General features: G+C 42.1%; 1 protein-coding gene across 2 annotated transcripts in view; it reads right to left on the reverse strand.

Annotated features, from left to right (window-relative positions):
• Positions 1 to 21,355, reverse strand: part of LOC128582409 (transmembrane protease serine 11G-like) — a 56,966-nt gene that overhangs the window by 7,448 nt on the left and 28,163 nt on the right. For both annotated transcript variants that reach the window (XM_053587247.1, XM_053586681.1), the window contains 7 exons: positions 10,782 to 10,903; positions 9,780 to 9,898; positions 7,138 to 7,205; positions 6,309 to 6,469; positions 3,419 to 3,457; positions 2,497 to 2,668; positions 1,215 to 1,474 (listed from right to left, as the gene is read on the reverse strand). In XM_053587247.1, coding sequence (XP_053443222.1) covers positions 1,215 to 1,474; positions 2,497 to 2,668; positions 3,419 to 3,457; positions 6,309 to 6,469; positions 7,138 to 7,205; positions 9,780 to 9,898; positions 10,782 to 10,896 — 934 coding nt within the window. In that variant the 5' untranslated portion in view covers positions 10,897 to 10,903. The remainder of the gene's footprint in view (positions 1 to 1,214; positions 1,475 to 2,496; positions 2,669 to 3,418; positions 3,458 to 6,308; positions 6,470 to 7,137; positions 7,206 to 9,779; positions 9,899 to 10,781; positions 10,904 to 21,355) is intronic.

Consider the following 21,355-nt stretch of genomic DNA (forward strand, 5'->3'; position numbering starts at 1 on the left):
TTTACTTTATCAACTATTTAAGGAAGAAACTATCCAAAGAGTACAAAGTTTATGTTTACAAGCTGTCACCAGACAGCTTAGAACAAGAATTTTAATTAGATAAGGTTGGCTGAATCCTGGGCGGTAGAAGAAAACCTGAGTATTCCTTACGTCTGTTCCAAATGCAGAAAAATATCAAAATTAAATATCAATTAACTAACCTTAGTCTAATGCTTTACAAATTCACAATGTTACTCTGAAAAGTATTTAACTTGTGCATGCATGGTGGTCTGTGCTGGACTTTGATTCATGATGCAGTCCCAAATCCTCCCAAACCACCACCCTGGGAGGGGAGGTGTTAAGTCTAGTTAGGGTTAGAGACAGTGTCCTGGTGCTGCTTAGGCAGCAGACACTTCTCTTTTCTGCTTTGGTGAGGACATGGCTTTACACCCCAGAGATTTAATTTCCCTCCAAACTCATCACCACTTCCTGCAGAACAATGAAAACCCACAGAATCAGAGAGGACTCTCAGGCTCGCCTCAGGGTCAGATTGTACGAAATCAAGTGATAAGACCCACAGTCAATGAAGAGCCTCAAACAAGAATTAGCGATCTGAGGGCAGACTGCACCATACGTAGAAAGTTCAGCCTATAGACACAGGAACTGGAGCCTCAGACCAGCATCCCAAGGTCTGTGTTTGCAGTTCACTGTGTATGATTAAGTGAGGTAAAAGGCCATAGCTGTCAACTTTATAGAACCACCACAGACACATGAAGGAGAGGGACCCGGTCTAATAAGTGCTGGGTAGGAAACAACCTTCATGCTGCTGCCTGAGTGGGCTCTGCTGGTCATGTGGCTGGCACGCTGAGGAAGCTTAGCACGATCTGGGCTTGTCACTTGAACCCTGCACGAGCCCTGCAGCCATGGCAGGATCTCTGCGTGTGAAAAACATTGCCCAAAAGGAAAACTGATGTGAAAAAAAATACGCTTTGATGAATTTTAGAAGAATATTTTAACTAGTTTCCAAAACAACCCATAGAAAAGGCAACAAACACAGGTACTACGTAACAGTAGTGGTGACAGCCAACACGTCAGACATTCATCACATCTGCTTGGGCTTGTTTTGCAGTGTTTATCATGAGACATCTCATTTTATCTTAATTTTGTACTTCACATCTCCACTCATATGAAGGATAGGCTGTATTTTTTGCTCACTGTTTTGGTGGGACACTCACCATTTGCTTTCAATGCGCCCCATCCGGTGACAAACACTTTACTCTTCGGGGGGACCTCGAGGGTGGCGTCGGGCAGGCAGACCCTGCGTACCTGGCTGGAGAAGGTGACAGGGCTGGCCAGCTTCACCACCGCCACGTCAGCCTCATGCTTGTGTGCTGCATAGTTCTGGTGGACCGTGATCGACTGCACCTGTCTCCTCATCAGCGAAGGGTTTAGGGTTCTCCCAAAACTAGCTGTCCACAGCCTGGGGTTTTTGTAACTGATCACAGAGGGAAAGAAACACATGTGGTTCATTTTGGATCTAGAGCAGCCCAAAACAAGGGCAGATTCCCTGAGGTGACAGGTGATGGTGGGTGACCCCTTTTGGTCTGAGGCTTCTGTCCTCAGATAAAAAGAGATGGCTTTGCCCTCACTTAGCTGACTACAGATCCCATTCCAAGGCAGCTTAAATTACTCTTTTTGAGGGGAATTTGTGTTACTGAAAAGAAACAACATTACTGCCATTTCTGATTTTGAAAATGCTACAAATTATTAGAAAATATAAATAAAATGTGTAATGTGCCCACATATATATGCGCATAAACACACATCTGTGCACATGTATGTGCAGTTATGGGGAGAAAGAGAGATAGGAGTGTAAATTAGAGCCATGTTTTATATATTGTTTTCTCATGCTTCCCTTTACTTAGCATTTTATCCAGAATATTTTCCCCACTTAATATAATTTCACTAAAGTATATCTTTATCATTTCCATGTGTGGTTTTAAAAAAGCGCATAATAAACTAAAAGTGTAGCACCAAAGATAGTCACAACACCAGATATATCTAGCATAACCAGATATATTTATAGATTAGGGTACTATTTTCATAGTTTTAAAAAATCTGCACTATATCTCATATCTCAGGAAGACTGGGGTGAGTGTGTTTAATTTCTAACAGCGTGGGCTTGTTCCTAGTTAAAACTGAGGTTCTAGACAGTGCACTTGCAGGGGAGCTGAGGGTGTTCTAACTTTTTTTTTTTTTGCAGTTTTTGGCCGGGGCTAGGTTTGAACCCACCACTTCTGGCACATGGGGCTGGCGCCCCACTCCTTTGAGCCACAGGTACCGCCCAGGTGCTCTAACTTTTCCCATCACTTCTCAGGAACTGCCATTTCTTCCTGAGCAGGGCAGACCATCACAGCAGCACTGGGGGACCCCAGGCACACATGAAGAAATGTGAAGGAAAGAATTACAGTAGAAAGAAGGTAGGCGCTGGGTCCTGGGGACAGACCGTGGACTTACACATCAAAGCAGTGTGCAGCAGTCAAGAGCCAGTCCTGGCTAATTAGAGACGCTCCACAGGCATGGACACCTTCCACCTGCAGGCTGACCTGCCATGGCCACGCACCTCTCCTTGCCACCTGGCCATCGGCAATTCTCTCCATGGATGGCAGCTCCTTTCCTAAACCACAATCTGTCAGAAAGGAGCAGGATGGTCATTTGCAGAGAGTGTTTGGCAGGTAGCTAAGGGTGGAAACATTTATAAGTGTGGAAACATTTATAAGTGTGACTTACCTTAAAAGGGTCATTGAAATTAACATTGCATATAATGATTATTCACATTGATAAAATGTGTTTATTCATATTTTAAGTGTTTACTTTTAAAAATTATTTAACAACATCCCTGATATATCCAAAGCAATGTCACTTTAAAATTTATTTTTTTCATACTTTTCCAGGTCATATTTTTATGTATTGCCGTTTATCTTAGTGGTATGTGACATTTTTGAACGTACTCTAGTGAATGTACACTATTGCAGAAAAATAGCTTTTGTATTTTTTAAAAATACTTGTCTAATATCACACTAGTGTAGTGTAGATGTCCATGTTTCCGGATAAAAGCTCATGGGTGTCATCTAATTCTAAACAAAAATTTTCTATTTAACAAAGTAAGCCAAATAAAAACAAATACAATAAATAGAAGGACTCTATTAAGGAATTCAGCAGGGAAACTTTCTTTGAGGAAGAGTGAGAATGTTCACAGTGTCCTGTTGATGCTCCCAGGTATAGTAGTAACTTTTCTCTATGGAGAATCAAATCACTTATCCAGTTAAAGACATTATACAATTTGGGCAAATAGTAAACATGGGAATAGACAAAGGTAAAAGTGTTTTGCGTTTTATTCTTTAATTTGTAAACTTCGAAGTGATATTCTTGGACTCACCGCTGTTCAGAATGTGTTCTGCTTGTGCTTCATTCAAATCTGGGGAGAAAAGCAAGATTGTTGGTTGCTCAGTGGAGAAACTATTATAATTTAAATACCATTTCTGTATGCTATAAATTTTTCTGGTTGGAAAGAATTGTATTAGTCAGGAAATTTTCAATTTAAAGGTAGAAAAAAATCCTACAGAAAAGAGAGGCCTAGACGTAAGTTAAACTCTCTGACTATACGTGAACTCCAGGAAAATCCTGGTTCATGATTACAAAAATCTTTTGACATAGAGAAGGATTTAGGAAGGAGGACTGCGCGTGGTTAATTAACACTATACCAGTTTATTCAGATGTAAGTTAAGACAGGAGAGGCCCAGGATGAGCTTTACACGTGCACCACTGCATCTCAGGAGACTGCTCCCTTGGGCCCCAGGTGGTGTCACAGGAAAGGCATTTAAAGCTCCCTGGAACTGGAAGCCTGGCGTCGAGGCTGGGTCCTCAGGTGGTTCCCTGGAACCTGAATCTACCAGTGTGCAAAGAAACTCTTAGCTGCGTCTCCACAAAGTGAAGCAGAGAAAGGCATGGTTAGGGGCCCTCACCCAGCCGCATGATGAGCAGCCGAGAACTGTGTTTTGTTGGGAAGGAAGCTGCTGTGGAGTTTGGTGAGCTTGCGAGTTAATGAGTCTTTAATTTAGGTCAGACTCTGAAAGGACACTGAGTTCATCTGAGGGAAGTTACTCGAGTGAATGCCTTAAAATTATCTTTTGCCCATAGTGAGGACGACTAGCTAATGGGTTCCCTGGCCTTTGAGATGAACCCATACTTCCCACCTGGACTATGTGACCTGTGCCTCTTATGTAGTGTCCAGTTGCCCTTGTTCTCAGCTGCAACTCAGCAGTGGCCTTGGCTTTCCTTTTCCTGGTTGTGCCACAGCCGTCCCTGCTGTCCCAGTTATCCCTGCTGACCCTGCTGTCCCCTGCTGTCCTGGATGTTCCCTGCTGACCCTGCTGCCCCCTGCTATCCTGGCTATTCCCTGCTGCCCCTGCTGCTCCCTGCTGTACTGGATGTCCCCTGCTGACCCTCCTATCCCTTGCTGTCCCCTGATATCCCCCGCTGTCCCCTGCTGTCCTAGCTGTGCCCTGCTGTCCTGTTGTCCCCCTGCTGTCCTGGCTGTCCCCTGCTATCCCCTGCTATCCTGGTTGTTCCCTGCTATTCTAGCTGTCCCCTGTTGTCCTAGCTGTCCCCTGATGACTGTCCCCTGTGGTCCCCTGCTGTCCTGGTTGTCCCCTGCTGTCTTAGATGTCCCCTGCTGTCCTGTTGTCCCCTGCTGTCCTGGTTGTCCCCTGCTGTCTTAGATGTCCCCTGCTGTCCTGTTGTCCCCTGCTGTCCTGGTTGTTCCCTGCTATTCTAGCTGTTCCCTGCTGTCCTGTTGTCCCCTGTTGTCCTAGCTGTCCCCTGCTGACTGTCCCCTGTCATCCCCTGCTGTCCTAGCTGTGCCCTGCTGTCCTATTGTCCCCTGCTGTCCTGGTTGTCCCCTGCTGTCCCAGATGTCCCAGACATCCCCTGCTGTCCCCTGTGCCAGGAATGGTCTTTTATGTGATCCCATTGTCACTCAGAGCTCAGCATAAAAATCCTCTCCTTAGGGAGAACTTCCTGGGCAACTAAATCCAAAGTAGCCTCCTACTCTCTGTACTCTGCACGGAGTTCCACATTCCTTAATAGTAGTACCTTGTTTACTTAATTATTGGGTCAGCTTTTTTACCCAATGAGAATGTTGGCTCTGTGAGGACAGAGACTTTAGTTCCTGGCACAAATAAGTTCTCCATAAACACTTGCTGAATGAATAAGCAGTAACGATAACTAATTTCTACTGAGTTTGGTGTATCAGGTGCTGGGACAGACAAATTTGCTCATTATATTCTCACCACAACATTACAGATTCACAAGCCTATTAAGGATATGATTTATGGTTCTTGAGGCAAAAGCTTGTTCAGCAGCCATTTCTCTGTAAGGCCAGTTGTGGTCTGGCAACACCCTCTGTAGGGCAGGGGCCAGTGGGTGGGAGCTGGAATGATGATTAGTTCACAGCTCGTTTTAGCTCAATTCCACCCATCTCTGTCCATGGAGAAGCTGCTGCTCGGGATGGTGCTGTGCCCCATGTGGGACCACAGGCCACAGGAACTCAGCGTTATAGCCTCACTTCACATCTTAACTAGGGTCTGGTAAAATATGACGACTTCAGAATTAATTCATAGGAGGTTAATAACAGATTTTGGGTCATAATGAACTTTGTTTAGTCTTATGCTTCAGCCAGCTACCAGCCAGCTCTCCATGCCTCTGTTGCAAACCAGAGGGCATCATAGTGCCTGAGACAGAAGCCAGCAGGGTTGGTGTGCACCCTTCTCCATGCTCTGGGCCCGTCCTCTCCTACGTGATGCAGACAGGTATGAATTGTGACCTTCAGTGCCAGGCTGCCTTCACACAGTGTGTCTGTGCCCCATGTACTGTGGCCCACATGTCCATCCCACTCTCACGTTCTGGGTTCAGCTGTAGCAAGTGTTCTAAGAGGCAGAATCTGGCACTAGGGATCACCGAGTCGCTGGAGAGTGCAGGTTCTTATCACATGCATGCTGGATCGATCCAAACTATTCCACTAAGGTCTTTTTTAAAAAAAATGAAGAAGAGAGACTATTCTATTTGGATTATCAGACAGTTCTTGGTTTGTAATTATTTTCACACTAGCCAAAGAAAGATAACCTGAGGATTTCTTCATTAGCAAGTAAATGAGAGCCTTAAAATAAAAAATGGTTTCATTTTATGATGAAATAAAGAAGCTTTCTCTGTGGATGAGAAGACTATTAAAATGATTAACTGTTATAAAGAAGAAAAATAGTATTTCTTGCCTCTAAGATAAGGTAATGAAGTGTCTATCTTCATGAAGCTTTCATTTGAATTCAACTTCTGATGCAAAATGTTATCAGCTTGCCTTTTAATTGTGTCTGCATTGTTAGAAGTGAACTGAAATTTAAGCAATACATCTGTTTTCAAACCATCATTGTTTGGCCTGAAAAACACAGTCATCAGAATAGGTGAGGTCAGAGCCACAGAAATTATTATATTATACCTTTTTACTTAAATATTAGTTACATCTTCAAGAAAATACAACATAAATATTTTGTGATTTTATTGTCATGGATATTTTATTCATTACATTATAGAGGTGCTAATATCTAAATTATTCCCTCCTTGTAAAACTTCATCATATCAACAGGTGATAGAGCATCTGATAGTTTGTAGAACTAATTTTTCTAAAAAAGTAAATCAAAAGCACTTCTTAAATCCATCAACTCTGTATATATACATATATAGCATATATATAGTCTCAGATACTCATATTCATATATTTCAAAGATTCGCAATAGTTGTTTATTATTATAAAAGTAAGTAAAATTGAGAACAGTAGTTAATGATTTTAAGAATCTTCGTCTGAAATGCAAAGGTCTTTAGAAGGACAATCAGTAGAATATATTTCATCCCGACTCAAAAAACCTTCATTGCAGGTGCTCTATAGAGGAGGAATAACAATTAAGTGTAGAGTGTTAATACTTCAGTGTTTTTGCTCTGGGTATATCTAAAAGCTTTAGATCTTGTCCACAGAGCAAATAACTGAAGAAAAACAAATTAAGGCAAAGTTATCTTTGTTCATTATACAAATTAATTAGCTGTGATTACCTAAAGTTGATGACATGAGACTTGATGTAATGATGGCTTAAACTGGATCCTTGAAATGTCTTATCTATCTGAGAAAAAGAAACCCAACAGAACAGAACTTTGTTAAATACGAATTTCACACGTTTCAGTATAAAGCCTGCTATGACCCAGACACCATCTATATCGATATTTATTTACAGATGTTCCTAAACGAGATGTTGGTATTTGAAGGACTTATCACATGGGCAGAGATGATAGATATAAAGAGCTGCATTAAACTAGACATTTCAATAGCCACTATGAAAACTATGTGACGTTGGAGGAGCAGAGATTTAGAAGCTTGACATGTGTGGATATCCAGTATCATTCAAGCTCAGTTACCATCTTCACGGATATAATTGAAAGATTGTGTTTTCAGGTTTTAATGAAAGTTTTTAGGCCAAGTTTTGATCCTGTGGTTAATGGGGAAGGGAAGGAAGATATTGGGTGCCCCCTTAAAATAAAAAAAATGCTTGAAAGAATTACTTAGAGTAAAATAAGACTGTAAATGTCATTCGTGCCTCATTTTAGATTTCTTACGTGGGATGATTTCTCTGTGGTATAAATCCTTAGATCAAATTATTTCTTAATAAAAGGGTGGCTTGTTACATAATCTGCTTGTGTATTACCATGGACTTATAAACTGCCTTGTCAAAAAAAAAAAAAAGCAGTGAACCTTCAGTGAACCTGGGTCTGTGTGGTTCCACTCGTCAGGAGAGAGGCGCTGTGGAGTGGTGCATGCTCTGTCTCACTTAACGTGGGAGGCTGTCCTGGGGGAAGTGCCAGGCTTCTGGGTGCAGGGTTATTATGAAATCAGTGGTTATTCAAAACAAATGCCTATGTGTTTTCCTTCTGACTGCAACAGGAAATTTGTTTTTGAAAGAAATGGTTTTGTGTGCACACATGTTCATTTATATGACAAAAGCAATACATATGTATTTATTGTAAAACAATTTTAAAAGCAAGTAATACAGAAAAGTATAGTGTAAAGCATTAAGATAAGTTTAAAATAACTGTCTAGAGAAACTGTTATTTACATTTTGGCATATGTACTTTCAGGTTTTACATTGACATTCTAATGCATATATACATATAAACTGTATCATCTCTCTACACACACATGTAGATGTATGTGTAATCTCTATATGTTTTCTTCTGGCCTCTTCCTGTTCTCTTTCCAATTCATCATTCTTTTACCCTTGAAGTTACAGGGAAAAGTCACCGCTTCATGAGCCATATATTAGACACACCAATTAAACATGTAAATAGTATTGATTATCTAACTCCACAAGAAACCGTAAAACTCATTTCAGGTACTATTTTCAATTTTTTCAAAATCATGAATCGGCCAACTGGAGGCCAAGTCTAGCTTGCCACTTGTTTTTGTATCCTCCATGATCTAATAATGGTCTTCATGTTTTTTCAATAATGAGAAAATTAAAAAGTAGAATATTTTCTAACATCTAACAATTTTACAAAATGTTCGGTATTTGTAACAAATTGTTTTGGAGCACAGTGACACTCATCTATGTGTCTATAGGCACTCTCACACTACAGTGGCACCTGTGAGTAGTTTCCCAGATGCCCTGTGGCCAGCAAAAGAAGTACCTCCTGCTCTGCACCTCACAGAGAAAGTTCACCTGCTCCTAGTCAAAAGGGCTTCCCTCCTCTCTTACGTTCCTCCACTTATACCCAAAGGCAGCAGTCCAGTCTCTAGCCTTTTTTGATATCAGGGAGTGGTTTTGTGGAAGACGATTTTTCCACGAAGGTGGTGGGATGGGAGCCCTGCCAGGAGGTAGGCTCAGGCTGTGATGTAAGCGATGGGGGCAGGAAGCAGCTTCCTAATAGGCCACACACTGGTGCCAGCTCAAGGGACAGGGTCAGTGCTAGTAAGTCGGTCATTTATTTTCCTTGATGAGTATTTTTATGGTCCTACCCTGTGCAGCCATGGTGAGAAGCACCAAAAATATAAGGAGAAAGACAGCCCCAGCACAGATGAAGACACCAGTTCAGAGGGGCACAGACCTGCAAAGCAAGCCATCAGAAGGCTGGGCAAGCCCTCACAGATGAGGGGAAAGTTCTGGATGCACCAGGGACAGAGGCCGACACTGGCTCAGAAACTGCCTGTTGTGTTTTCTGTTCCCTGCACCTGGTCAGCCTCAAAATAATGCTGGTACTGGGCAAAGGTATTCACAACATAGGTGCTTAATAAACTGTATGTAGCGATCGTATGCCTGAATGATTGAGTTATGTTTCTAGACAATTCTAATAATTTGTTCTGTGTCTAAACTATGTATTTTTCTCTGGTGCAGTTATGCCTTTTCCAGTGTATTTTCTCTAGGCATTCCAAGATAACATTGGTCAGAGTTGCTGAATTAGAAAACAAAAAGTAACAGTTAAATTTTAATTTTAAATAAACAGTAAATTATATTTTTAGTACAAGCATTTTTCAAATATTGCATAAAAATATTTTTTGGAAAACCTGAAATTAAAATTTCACAGTGTGCTCTGTGCCTTATCTAGCAACCCTGAAAGGGAGCAATTAGGAGTCACCTGCCCCTTTTGCTGTCACCATCACAGAAGTCCGGCTGGGCAGGAACGAGACCAGCAGAGCTCAGACTTACCTCATTACTGAGTTTTTGTTGCATGTCAGTCCTAAGTTTTGAGTGTTCTACTGAAAAATCAGGATTATACTCAATGCCAGGTATCTGGAAGGAGGCCTGGTAATAGTGAGGCTTCTGGTCTGGCAGGAAGAAGAGAAATGAATGGCTTATATTCAGTTTCTGTGAGTTGTATGGACATGAGAAGCAGAGCGATGGCAAACAAAATGCCATGCAATGGGCGGATCCTGCGAGCTGAGCTTCCACAGCTGTGGTCAGCATCACCCTCTGACCCTTTTTTCAAGATCAAAGGTTCTCAAAATCACCAAGGTCGTCAAGTGTGTCCTGATGCAATTATCACCTGTTAATGATGACTCATAAATTTAAGCTTTCAATTAAGTAATGGTAGAATGTAATTTATTCTTATAAATTGACCTCAAAGTTAGAATTTCTACTAAAAAACATTTTAATAATTAAATATTATTAAATTCACTAATTACATAGGCAATGGATCTGTTATATTGTTCAAGAGATAATGTATGAACTACACAAAATTTTTAATGTTACAAGTAATTTTTATACATAAAAGCTTATTTTTCCCAAATGTATGTAAATTTATTCAAATAAAAACTGCATTTAAAATATTGGAAAATTTTATTTATTTTTATTTATTTATTTTTTCTTTTTTTCTTTTTTTTTTTTTTGTAGAGACAGAGTCTCACTGTACCGCCCTCGGGTAGAGTGCCATGGTGTCACACGGCTCACAGCAACCTCCAACTCCTGGGCTTAAGCGATTCTCTTGCCTCAGCCTCCGGAGTAGCTGGGACTACAGGCACCCGCCACAACGCCGGGCTATTTTTTGGTTGCAGTTTGGCCGGGACTGGGTTTGAACCCGCCACCCTCGGCATATGGGGCCGGCGCCCTACTCACTGAGCCACAGGCGCCGCCCAATATTGGAAAATTTTAATATTTGAAAATAATTGAGTGGGTCTTCAAGTTTTCAAAATAATGCAAGGAGATACTTACCATATGACAAAAAATGAACAAGAAGACCGATAATTATTGCCAGAATCAACACAATAGCTGTGACAATGAGGGCAATCATCCATGGTTTCAGTGAACTTTTTCTTCTACTCAGCATCTCTGGCCTTTTAAGAGAGAATTGTGTATTAAAAACAGATATAACTTGAAGACTAAATTTTAAAAAAATGTTTCCTGGAATTCATAGTTAGCTTATACTATACTGGTAAGATTGGCATATATTCTCTATTAAAATTTTTCAAAATACTACCAAAAATTGAATTGACATTTAACTTCATGTTTCCATTTTAGAAAGCCAGCCTCCTACCATATTTGACTACTGTTCCATATCCTTCTTGGTCCATTATAAAGATATTCTGAATTTTTTTTCTTTGTAAATAAACGAATGTTATGTATTTGGTTCATGTGTTTTAAATCACAATGAAACTCAGACAGCAAGAGCATCCATATCACTCCTCTCATTCTAACATGGACAAAGACAGGTGCAGAGATTCCCAAGACTTCAAGTTGGGTGCTGGCAGAGCCACACTGTTGTGATTCTTTTCACACCTTTGCACTTAAACCCTTTACCCCCATTACATAATCTATAAAGCATATGAAGGACATCTATAATAGGGAAGACTGAAGAAAATAAAATAAAACTATATGAAAAATAGCAAAAATAAAGAGAGGTCATTAACATAATGAACAAATAGTTACAGCTTAGGACTTGGACCCAGGCATTCTGAGATGTGACATAATAAATATTTATTTTAGTTTCTAGTCCTTACCTTAAACATTGTTATTGTTATTAAATTTTAAGCCTCTTTAATTTTGTGAAGGCAAAAAGTGGAAACCAAATAAACACATGTACATGTATAGAGAAAATTTTAAAAAAGAATAAATATCTATTTTATAGAGTTATAGTATTTCAAGTCTGTGATTTTTATGGAAATATTGCATAGGATAAAGTCACATTTATTTGAATAAGTAAAAATTCAATTTAAAAAATCAAGACAATAATGGTACTAGTGGTTTGCAAATATGGCAAAAAACATAAAAGTCGTTTGCAAATAACTCACATTTGAGAAACCTATGTGGAAACAGGGAAATGTAACAGCTTTGTCCCAAGCTCCCTGTCAGGGCCTGCAGTCTAAAGCTGGGGCAGGGTAGGATAATGCCTACCCGGGTTTTCCAGAGAGATCTAATCCACAAGGGAACTGGACAGAGATGATTCTAAGAGTCAAAGCCTCATATCTTGTCTGTCAAAATTACATATGGAAAAGAGAAGGAAGAAATGACCCTGCCTGGGATTGGTAGCCAGTGGTGGTAAAGTGGAAAGTGATCCCCAGCTAAGTAACTTCATGCACCATTGAAGTCGCCTCTTCAGGCATCAGTGAGGACAGAGTGAGGATGCACCTGCTGTTCCTGGGTTTGGGCAGAGGAGAACCCAGAGGCAGTTTCCCCACCCAGCAATGATCAGTCTGAGCTCTAAGTAATTCTGAGGTCAGCTGGGTTTCTGAAAGGCTCTAAAGCTGCTCTGACCTTCTACTCTGTGGTTGGTGGCAAGAGAAAGGCATTAAACCATGCAGTTATCTACCATGTCTTTAGAGGAGCTGATGGGCGTGCTCATCCCCCTCTCCAAAGGAAGAACCATAGGCTCTGCCTCTGCAGCCGAAGTCCCTGTGTGCCGAGGAGACCCTTTCCTCCAGATCAGAGTGATTGAGACGTTGTCTCCTATCCTAAAGGATGTGCGATCCAGAGACACAGGAGTCACACCTATGATACTGTTGCTCATGCCTTCATGGAATTGAGCCCAGAGTGCTACTGGAGATGAGTGCACACAAATGACTTTGCCTTGGAGATGCTGCCCTTGGAACTGGGCCTAGAAGGTGGCAGAGGAGCTTTCAGGAGCCAACTGAGGCTCTGGCAGACAGAGCAGTGTGAGCAGAGACCAGGGGACAGGAGAACCTGGGACACACTTGAGAAAGTGTAAATTGAGAGCACAGGTGAACTCAGTTAATTTGTTCAGTCATTAGTTAACTCAGCAGGCATTTATTGAGTGCTACTACTAGGTTGTTGGGTAAGAAATGTCAGATTTCCTTAAGTTCTGAGTTTGACAGTTGATATCTCTTGAATTTGGGTATTTTTTACTGTGAAGGTACATCTTTCAAATGTACATTCTGGCTTGTGATTATCTTTCAAAATGTTTTAGAGCATTTTTTTGTGAAACCATGGATAAGTCAGAAATTCATGTTATTTCTGAATACAAGTTTCATTGTGGAATCAGTGCAATGCAAACAGCTCAAAATCTCAACGAAGCGTTTGGGAAAGATGTGGCTAATGCATGGTGTGTGGATGGCTGGAGAAGTTCCATTCTTGTGATTTTAATGTTGAAAATGAGCCACATGGCTCATTTGATGTGGATGATGATGACGTGGAAGCTGTAGTGGGAGTGAATCCATCATCTTACCTACACGTGAATTAGCAGTGAAGCTTGACCAACTCTCCTTGCTCTTTTCAGCATAAGCCGTTTTCTTTGAATGTTACTATTGTTTACCAAGGTAGATCTTCTGGTTCTTTTCCCTTCGATAAATTTCCTAGCTTGTGTTCTTCTTTTTTTTTTTACTATGAAACCAATTTACAGCTTTATTATGAAAGCTATCACCCAATTATAGCCCAAGAAGAAGGGGAAAGAAGAGAGAGAGGGAAGGGGAGAGGATGGGTCTAGAGTAATTGGTGGGACCACACCTATGGTGCATCTTACAAGGGTACATGTGAAATTTACTAGGTGCAGAATATAAATGTCTTAAGATTTAACTAAGAAAATGCCATGAAGACTATGTTAACCAGTTTGATGAAAACATTTCTAATTGTATATAAAACCAGCATGTTGCACCCCATGATTACATTAATGTACACGGCTATGATTTAATTAAAGAAAAAAAAGAATTGGTATAGAGGGAGGGGAACATGGGTGGAGGGAGGGTAGTTCATGGGACTACACCTGTGGTGCATCTTAAAAGAGTACACGTGAAATTTACTAGGTGTAGAATATAAATGTCTTAACACAATAACCAAGAAAATGCCGTGAAGACTATGTTAACAAGTTTGATGAAAACATTTCAAATTGTACATAAAACCAGCACATTGTACTCCATGATTACATTAATGTACATAGCCATGATTTAATAAAAAAAAAAAATTGGTATAGAGGGAGGGGAAGATGGGTGGAGGGAGGGTAATTGGTGGGACACCTAGCGTGCATCTTATAAGGGTACATGTGAAATTTACTAGGTGTAGAATATAAATGTCTTAACACAATAACTAAAAAAATGCCATGAAGGCTATGTTAATCAGTTTGATGAAAATATTTCAAATTGTATGCGAAAGCAGTATATTGTATCCCATAATTGTATCAATGTACACAGCTATGATTTATTAAAAATAAAAATTGGTATATGCTTGGCGCCTACAGCTCAGTGGCTAGGGTGCCAGCTATATACACCAGAGCTGGTGGGTTCAAATCCAGCCCAGGGCTTCCAATGACAACTACAACCAAAAAATAGCCGGGCCCTGTGGTGGACGCCTGTAGTCCCAGCTACTTGGGAGGCTGAGGCAAGAGAATCGCTGAAGCCCAAGAGTTTGAGGTTGCTGTGAACTGTGATGCTACAGCACTCTACCCAAGGCAACAGCTTGAGACTGTCTCAAAAATATAAATAAAAAGAACTGGTATAGAATAGCTTTATGCAGATGTTTAAGGATGAATGTGGCTCACACCTGTAATCCTAGCACTCTGGGAGGCCAGAGGTGGAAGGATTGCCTGAGCTTTTAAGACCAGCCTGAGCAAATGACCTCATCTCTACTAAAAATAGAAAAAAACTAGCCAGGTGTCATGGCAGGAGACTATAGTCCCAGCTACTGGGGTGAGCCCAGGAATTTGAGGTTGTTGTGAGATAGGCTGAAACCACATCACTCTAGCCTAGGTCAATGGACAACAGAGACTCTGTCTCCAAAAACAAAACAAACAAACAAAAAACACTTTAAATTTAATTATAATAAACTGAAAAAGTGAAACTTTATATTAAGCATGTCAAGAACTTGGTAGCCAGGGGTATTTCTATCATTGCAGAAAGTTCTACAGGACAGTGTTGTGTTAGGTCTTCTGGGGGAGGGGCAACTCAGTACCTCAAACACAAAGTCTCACATATTGATTACTGCACCAGCTTATTAGGGAATAGCACATAAGCGAGAAAACTCATTTTCCCAATGAAGTGTGACAAATGTCCAACTGATGACATTTTCAGCTTGATATGGTAAGACGATGACAGTGATCATGAGTCACATAAGTATATGTGCAATTTCTTACAGACACAGCTTGGTTCTTCTCCAGTGTCTCCTCTTCGAGTTGTACCTGATTTTATTAGCAGTTTTCATTCGAATCCAGTAGGGAATGGGACGATTTTGTTTTTGTTTCTTGGCCAAAAACCACTTGATTCTGAAAGTCTTATGAGAGGACATGGAGACAAAGGAGACTACTCACACTCACCACAATGGAGAAGAGCCCTAGCTTGTGTTCTTTTTTCTGGAGACTTTCAAACGCTTTATTAAACCAAAATGTTGAGACTCAATGATTCAGAAATGAGGGACACATAGATTTCTTTCTGCCACAGGAACCGGCACAAGGAGTGAAGGCCCTCAAGGGAGTAGCTGGGCCCAGTGGCCTGGAGTGTGGGCTCCACGGCTGAGCCGGGGCCTCATCCTCCCCCTACCCACGTTGTGGCCTTAGGGATCATCTCGCCTCTTTGTTCCTCCACTTCCTCCATAGAAAGGTGGGCCTGACAATACCCATCCTCTCAGTCCGTTCTGTGCTGCTATAAAGGGATGCCTGCAGTGGGGGAAAAACAGGCTCACGGCTCCTGGCTCTGCAGGCTGTGAGCCTAGCGGCTGCACCTGCTGGGCCTCAGGTGCTCATTGGTTGGTGGGGGGTTGGGGGGCAGAGGGCAGCTGCCACCAGAGGGGTGTTACTTTTCTGGGACCTAACAGCAACAACAAACTCACCCCGATGACTCAACACCCCCATTAGGCGCCACTGTCTACGCTGGGGGTCAAACGTCCAAACCATAGCGCCCACCCTGGGGAACGTGGCAGAGGCTAGAGGTGTCAGGTCTGGGAGTGCCTAGAGCAGGCTATTTTATGACCATTATTACCCAAGGCATACAGAAAGAACCTATACCGAGGAGTTTGTACATAGATGAAGTGAGGTGAGCAGGAGGATGGTAGGTCTGCTGTTCAGGAAAGAAATAAAGTGGGACTTCAGGACTTGGGAATCTGAGAGGCAGAGGCAACCTGCTCTTAGGCTGGGGAGCAGGGGTGGGGGTTGGGAGGGCTTGCCTGACTACACAGAGTGGCCCATAAAGAACCTGGCCAGGCTTGGGGGCCCAGGTGCCAGAGCTGCAGGGAAAGACACATGTTCAGAAGTGGGTTATGTGTCAGTACATTTTTTTTTTTTTTTTTTTTTTCAGTTTTTGGCTGGGGCTGGGTTTGAACCCGCCACCTGTGGCATATGAGGCCAGCGCCCTACTCCTTTGAGGCATCCATGGGGAAGGGATTACTAGGGAAGAATGGGCATAGGAAAACACGGAGTAGGAAGGGTGGATCACCCGTTAGGGCTTCACTTCTGGGGAAGAAAGAATAACCCTGGAAGAAAGCTGTCCTGCAAACGCCAGGGTGGCAGGGTCATTATTCGTAATGATAACAGATTTAGTAAAGATGGTGGAGATTCTTCCGCCCCCAGAGAAGAGATGTTCATGATGTAGGCGACCTGAGCAGAAGTACCAAGGGTTGTGTGAGATCAGATGAGCTTGTGCCTTCTCTTACACTTTGTGTTCTGACAAGCACAAAGATGCTGTGTGTCTGTCACTCATTCTGTGTTGTGTCCCATCTGGGGTGCCACTGATCAGACCAGGACTGGCCAGGTCTCTGCCCGGCTTATCTAGGGTCCTGATGTGAACCACTATGCTATTATCTTGCTGGTGAACAATTACCCTTAGATGCCTTAGGGCTATTTGCTTTAGCTGGGGGGATGGGGGCAGGAGGGAGGCAGAGAGAGACAATATTTGAGGAAGAGAAGCAGTCTTAGTAAGAGAACAAATCTTAGCAGTCTTGATAGAGATGCGCAGGTGTTCCCCAGGCAGGAGAAGCGACAGAGTCAGAGTGAGTGGGTCCTGAAAGAATAGCATGCACACTCCCTGACTGCCTGCTCCTGCAACTTCTTATAAAGGTGACCGCGTGGCTCTTAGCACCACAGGTATAGAGACTGCTAATTACTAACGCTCTGGTCTACTACCAAAACCCTTCTCCATGCCCTTATCACCAAGGTGTACCGAATGTTCGGAGCTTTTTGTAGCTTTCACAACGCTTTTCCGGGAAATATTTTTTTAATTGAAGAATAGAATACAAGCTATTTAAAAATCTAAGAATAATTCATTTGCCACTATTGAACGCATCTCACTACGCTTTTCCTTAAAGCTATACGGTCTACTACAATGATGTATAAATCAGAATGACAAAATGTCTCCCAGCTGGACAGTTGGCTGATGTCATAATTAAAATATGATTTAAATAACTGAGACTATATTAGATAAGTTCACAAGGGAATAACCCAGGTCAGAGAGTGCTGTCCTTCAATGCTGTACTCATCTATGTAAGTTTATATGGTGAAATTCTAGGAGAAACTGTTCCTGGAGGAAATCTCAGCATATTGAGATAATTAAAATGTGATATGAACCAAAAGGAAGGCATAGGGCCCTGACTTGGGCTCCTAGGGACAGTGTGACTGGCTTGAGCAGTTCTGCCAACCTATTTTTGACAATATTACTTTAGGTTTTGAAAAATTATTTTGGGCACATTTTCCTGTTTTCTTACTAATCTCTTTAATTAAGCATAGTTTGCCCTGCATCATCTCTCTTCCTACTGTTACGAATAACACATTTTGACTTCCACAAGAAAGCAGGGCTTGTTTTGAAAGCTGAAATGGCCACGAATGCATTCTTTGCAAATCTTTTCTGATGAACAAGTCCCACTGTCACTGTATTTAAGTGCTGGGGAATATTCTTTTTTTAAAGTTTGAAAAGAAAATCAACTAAGGTCTTTCATCAAAAAGAACTTTTGAAATAACTGTTTGAAACTGCAGGAGAAGTTAAGTGCCAAGAAGAAAAAATAATGATAGCTCTTAATTTTATTATTTTTTTTCTGAGACAGTGTCCCTCTGTCACCCTGGCTAGAGTGAGGTGGCATCATAGCTCGCAGCAACCTCAAACTCCTGGGCTCAAGTGATCCTCTTGCCTCAGCTTCCCTAATAGCTGGAACTATAGGTGCCAACCATGAAGCCCAGGTAAGTTTTTCTATTTTTAGTAGAGATGGGGTCTCACTCTCGCTCAGTCTGATCTTGAACTCCTGAGCTCAAGTGACCCACCTGCCCCAGCCTCCCAGAATTCTGGGATTACAGGTGTGAACCACTATGCCCGGCCAGTAGCTCTTGATTTTGACAGCTTTGGTGAACAGCAGCTATAGGAGCCTTCATGCTGAATGAAACACAGTGAGCTTGGGCGGCGCCTGTGGCTCAGTGAGTAGGACGCCGGCCCCATATACCGAGGGTGGCGGGTTCAAACCCGGCCCCGACCAAACTGCAACCAAAAAATAGCCGGGCTTTGTGGCGGGCGCCTGTAGTCCCAGCTACTCGGGAGGCTGAGGCAGGAGAATCGCTTAAGCCCGGGAGCTGGAGGTTGCTGTGAGCTGTGTGAGGCCACAGCACTCTACCGAGGGCCATAAAGTGAGACTCTGTCTCTACAAAAAAAAAAAAAAAAAGAAACACAGTGAGCCTTTTGGTCTCTTCCTTCCTGTTTTCGTTTTTTTCTTCCCTCTTCTCCCTTTCCTTCTTTTATTTCCTTAATAGCTTTTTACAGATGCAATTCCCATACTATATACTTCACCAATTTAAAGTGTACAAATCAATGGTTTTCAGGACATTCAAAGTTGTGTAACCATCACCACAACCTGCTTTTTTAACATTTCATTGCCTGGTATAGAAATCTGATGATCATTAAGAGTCACGCCCCATTACTCTCTAACCCCAGGGCATTCTGGACATTTCACATTAATAGATTCACACAATATGCGTTCTCATCTTGGACTCCTGAGCTCAAGAGATCCTCCTGCCTCAGCCTTCAGAATGATAGGACCACCGTGTCTGGCCAGTATGTCTTTTATGCCGGCTTTTTTCACTTAATATTGTATTTTCAAAATTCATCCATGTTGTAGCATGCATCAAGACTTCATTTATTTTTATTGTTAAATAATATTCCAATTTATGGACATGCCACATTTTATTTATGCATTTGTCAGCTAGTGGACATTCGGGTTGCTTCTACTTTTTGGCTATTATGAACAATAATGCTAAATGCATACATTTTCAAGTTTTTGTGTAGGTATATTTTCATTTCTTTTGCATATATATCTGAAAGTTAAATTTATGGGCATAGGAGAACTCTGTACTTGACCTATAGATGAACAACTAATGTTTTCCAAAGTGGCTGCATCACTGTACATTCCCATCAACAATGCACAGATGTTACAGCTTCTCAACATGTCTCCTTCTTTTTTCTGTTATTGTTCCTCCCTTCTTCCTCCTGTCTGATTCTTTCTGACTTGTTCCTAATACGTCATTCTCTTCCTTAGTGTGTTTTCTTCTTCTTTCTTTACTTTTAATTAGATGTTTTACAAGAAATATAGGCAGCAATAAAATTATTCACAATTGTCCAAATTACCCATTCTCTGAATCTTGACGTGATATGACATCTGTCTCTCTAGATGTCACCTAAACACCCTGCCTCGGGCTTTTCTGCTTGTCCCTTTTGCACTTCCACATCACCACGGCCCCAGGTCTAGGTGCGTTTCATCTTGGCATAGTACCCAGGAGGAGACCTCTTTACCTCCAGGTCAGTTCCTTCCAATAGGTCCTGCAACGCTGTTGCCAGAATTGTCTTCAAAAATGCATTTCTGATAATATGATTTCCTAGTTCAAAACCCTCCAATATTTCTCATTACATAGACTATGAACTCTTTTAACTAAACGTTCATTCATTCAATCAAGAAATATTTGTAGAGATCCCATTGTGTGCTAAAAACTGATTTTTTTATTTTTAACTAGGAAAAAGATCCCTGCTGTCATGAAGTTCACAGGCTGGTAGAGGGAGATGGAACTGAACAACTCAGTAGTTTTGTCTTATGAAAGTAAAATCTTTTAATGAGTAACCAGAGGCTGAGCAGGGCATGGAGAGGGGATGAAGGTCGTGGGTTGCTTAACTGGGCAGGAGGGAAGGAGGGAGTTGTCCCTGAGGAATCACTCTTGGGCTGGGCTGGCGGGGTAACGTGGGTGGAACAGCTTCAAGGAGACCAGGGGAGAGAGAAAGCAGGTGGCAGGGAGTCCTGAGAGCTGGGCCGAGTAAGCATGGGGCTGGTGGAGACAGGGATGGTGGGCTAGACTGCAGTGAGTGTCAGGAAGGGAGAGGTGGATGGGATCACATCCCAATGTCCTGGTGCGAGGTGTCAGGGCTCTAGGGAACCACTGGACAACTGTCAACAAGTGAAGGACATGATATAATTTATACTTTTAAAAGAAAGTTCTTTTGCTTGCTGAGCAGAACCCACTTTTGTGCTCTCAGTGGAAGTGGCTCCCCCAGGGTGCTCTTTTCCTCCCTACTTCACCACCTGTTTTGCTCATGTGTCTTCTGATACTTAAGATCCCCTCTGCACCTGCTCCCCAGCTGCAGGGTTTCATTTTGGGAGTCATTAAATGTGCCACTCCTCCTTTATGAGCCAGTCCCTTCCACAGCTGCTCACTTAGTCAGGGCTGCTTTGAAGTTGCCCATTTTATCACCCAGGTCGTGTTCCATTTTCTGTTTAATTGCACCAATGAGTTTGCCCTGCTCCCCCACAACCCTTGGCTGCTGGCCACTCCCTTAGCCATTGCCAATAGACACAATTTCTCTATAATCTACATTTAATTACTCACTTCTGTAACTAGTGCCACCCATCTTACCAGCTTATGACCTTGGTGCCCTTTCATCCCAACTGGGACCTGTGGTCTACTGACCCTCCCTTCCCACTGTCTCCTGTCACTCTGGCATCACTGCTGTCCTCAGCAGGCACTACCCTCAGCCCTCCCTGCTCATTCTCTGGCATGCACCTCAGACCTGTGATCCTCCCTCACTTTGTCACAATTGTGGTACAAAACCAAAGCCCTGGTTACAGACAGCCTCCTGCCCACTCTGTGTTGACACAGATTAAACACCAAACCACTTCACAGTCACGGCCATTAGTTCCAAGTTGCCTGTCAGGGCTTCCTGCCCTTCATACTAATTTATTTTCTCTTTCTCCTAATAAGAGAAATACTTAAATTATTTGGTGGCTTCTCTTCTCAAATCCCCCTTTGTCCTCACCCTCAGCACAAGACCTCAATTTCATTGTGCTGAGAAAGTAGAAATGATCAGAATGGGCATCAACAGGTCCCACTGACA

The sequence above is a fragment of the Nycticebus coucang genome, chromosome 1, assembly GCF_027406575.1.
Source record: "Nycticebus coucang isolate mNycCou1 chromosome 1, mNycCou1.pri, whole genome shotgun sequence".
Classification (NCBI taxonomy): Eukaryota; Metazoa; Chordata; class Mammalia; order Primates; family Lorisidae; genus Nycticebus; species Nycticebus coucang.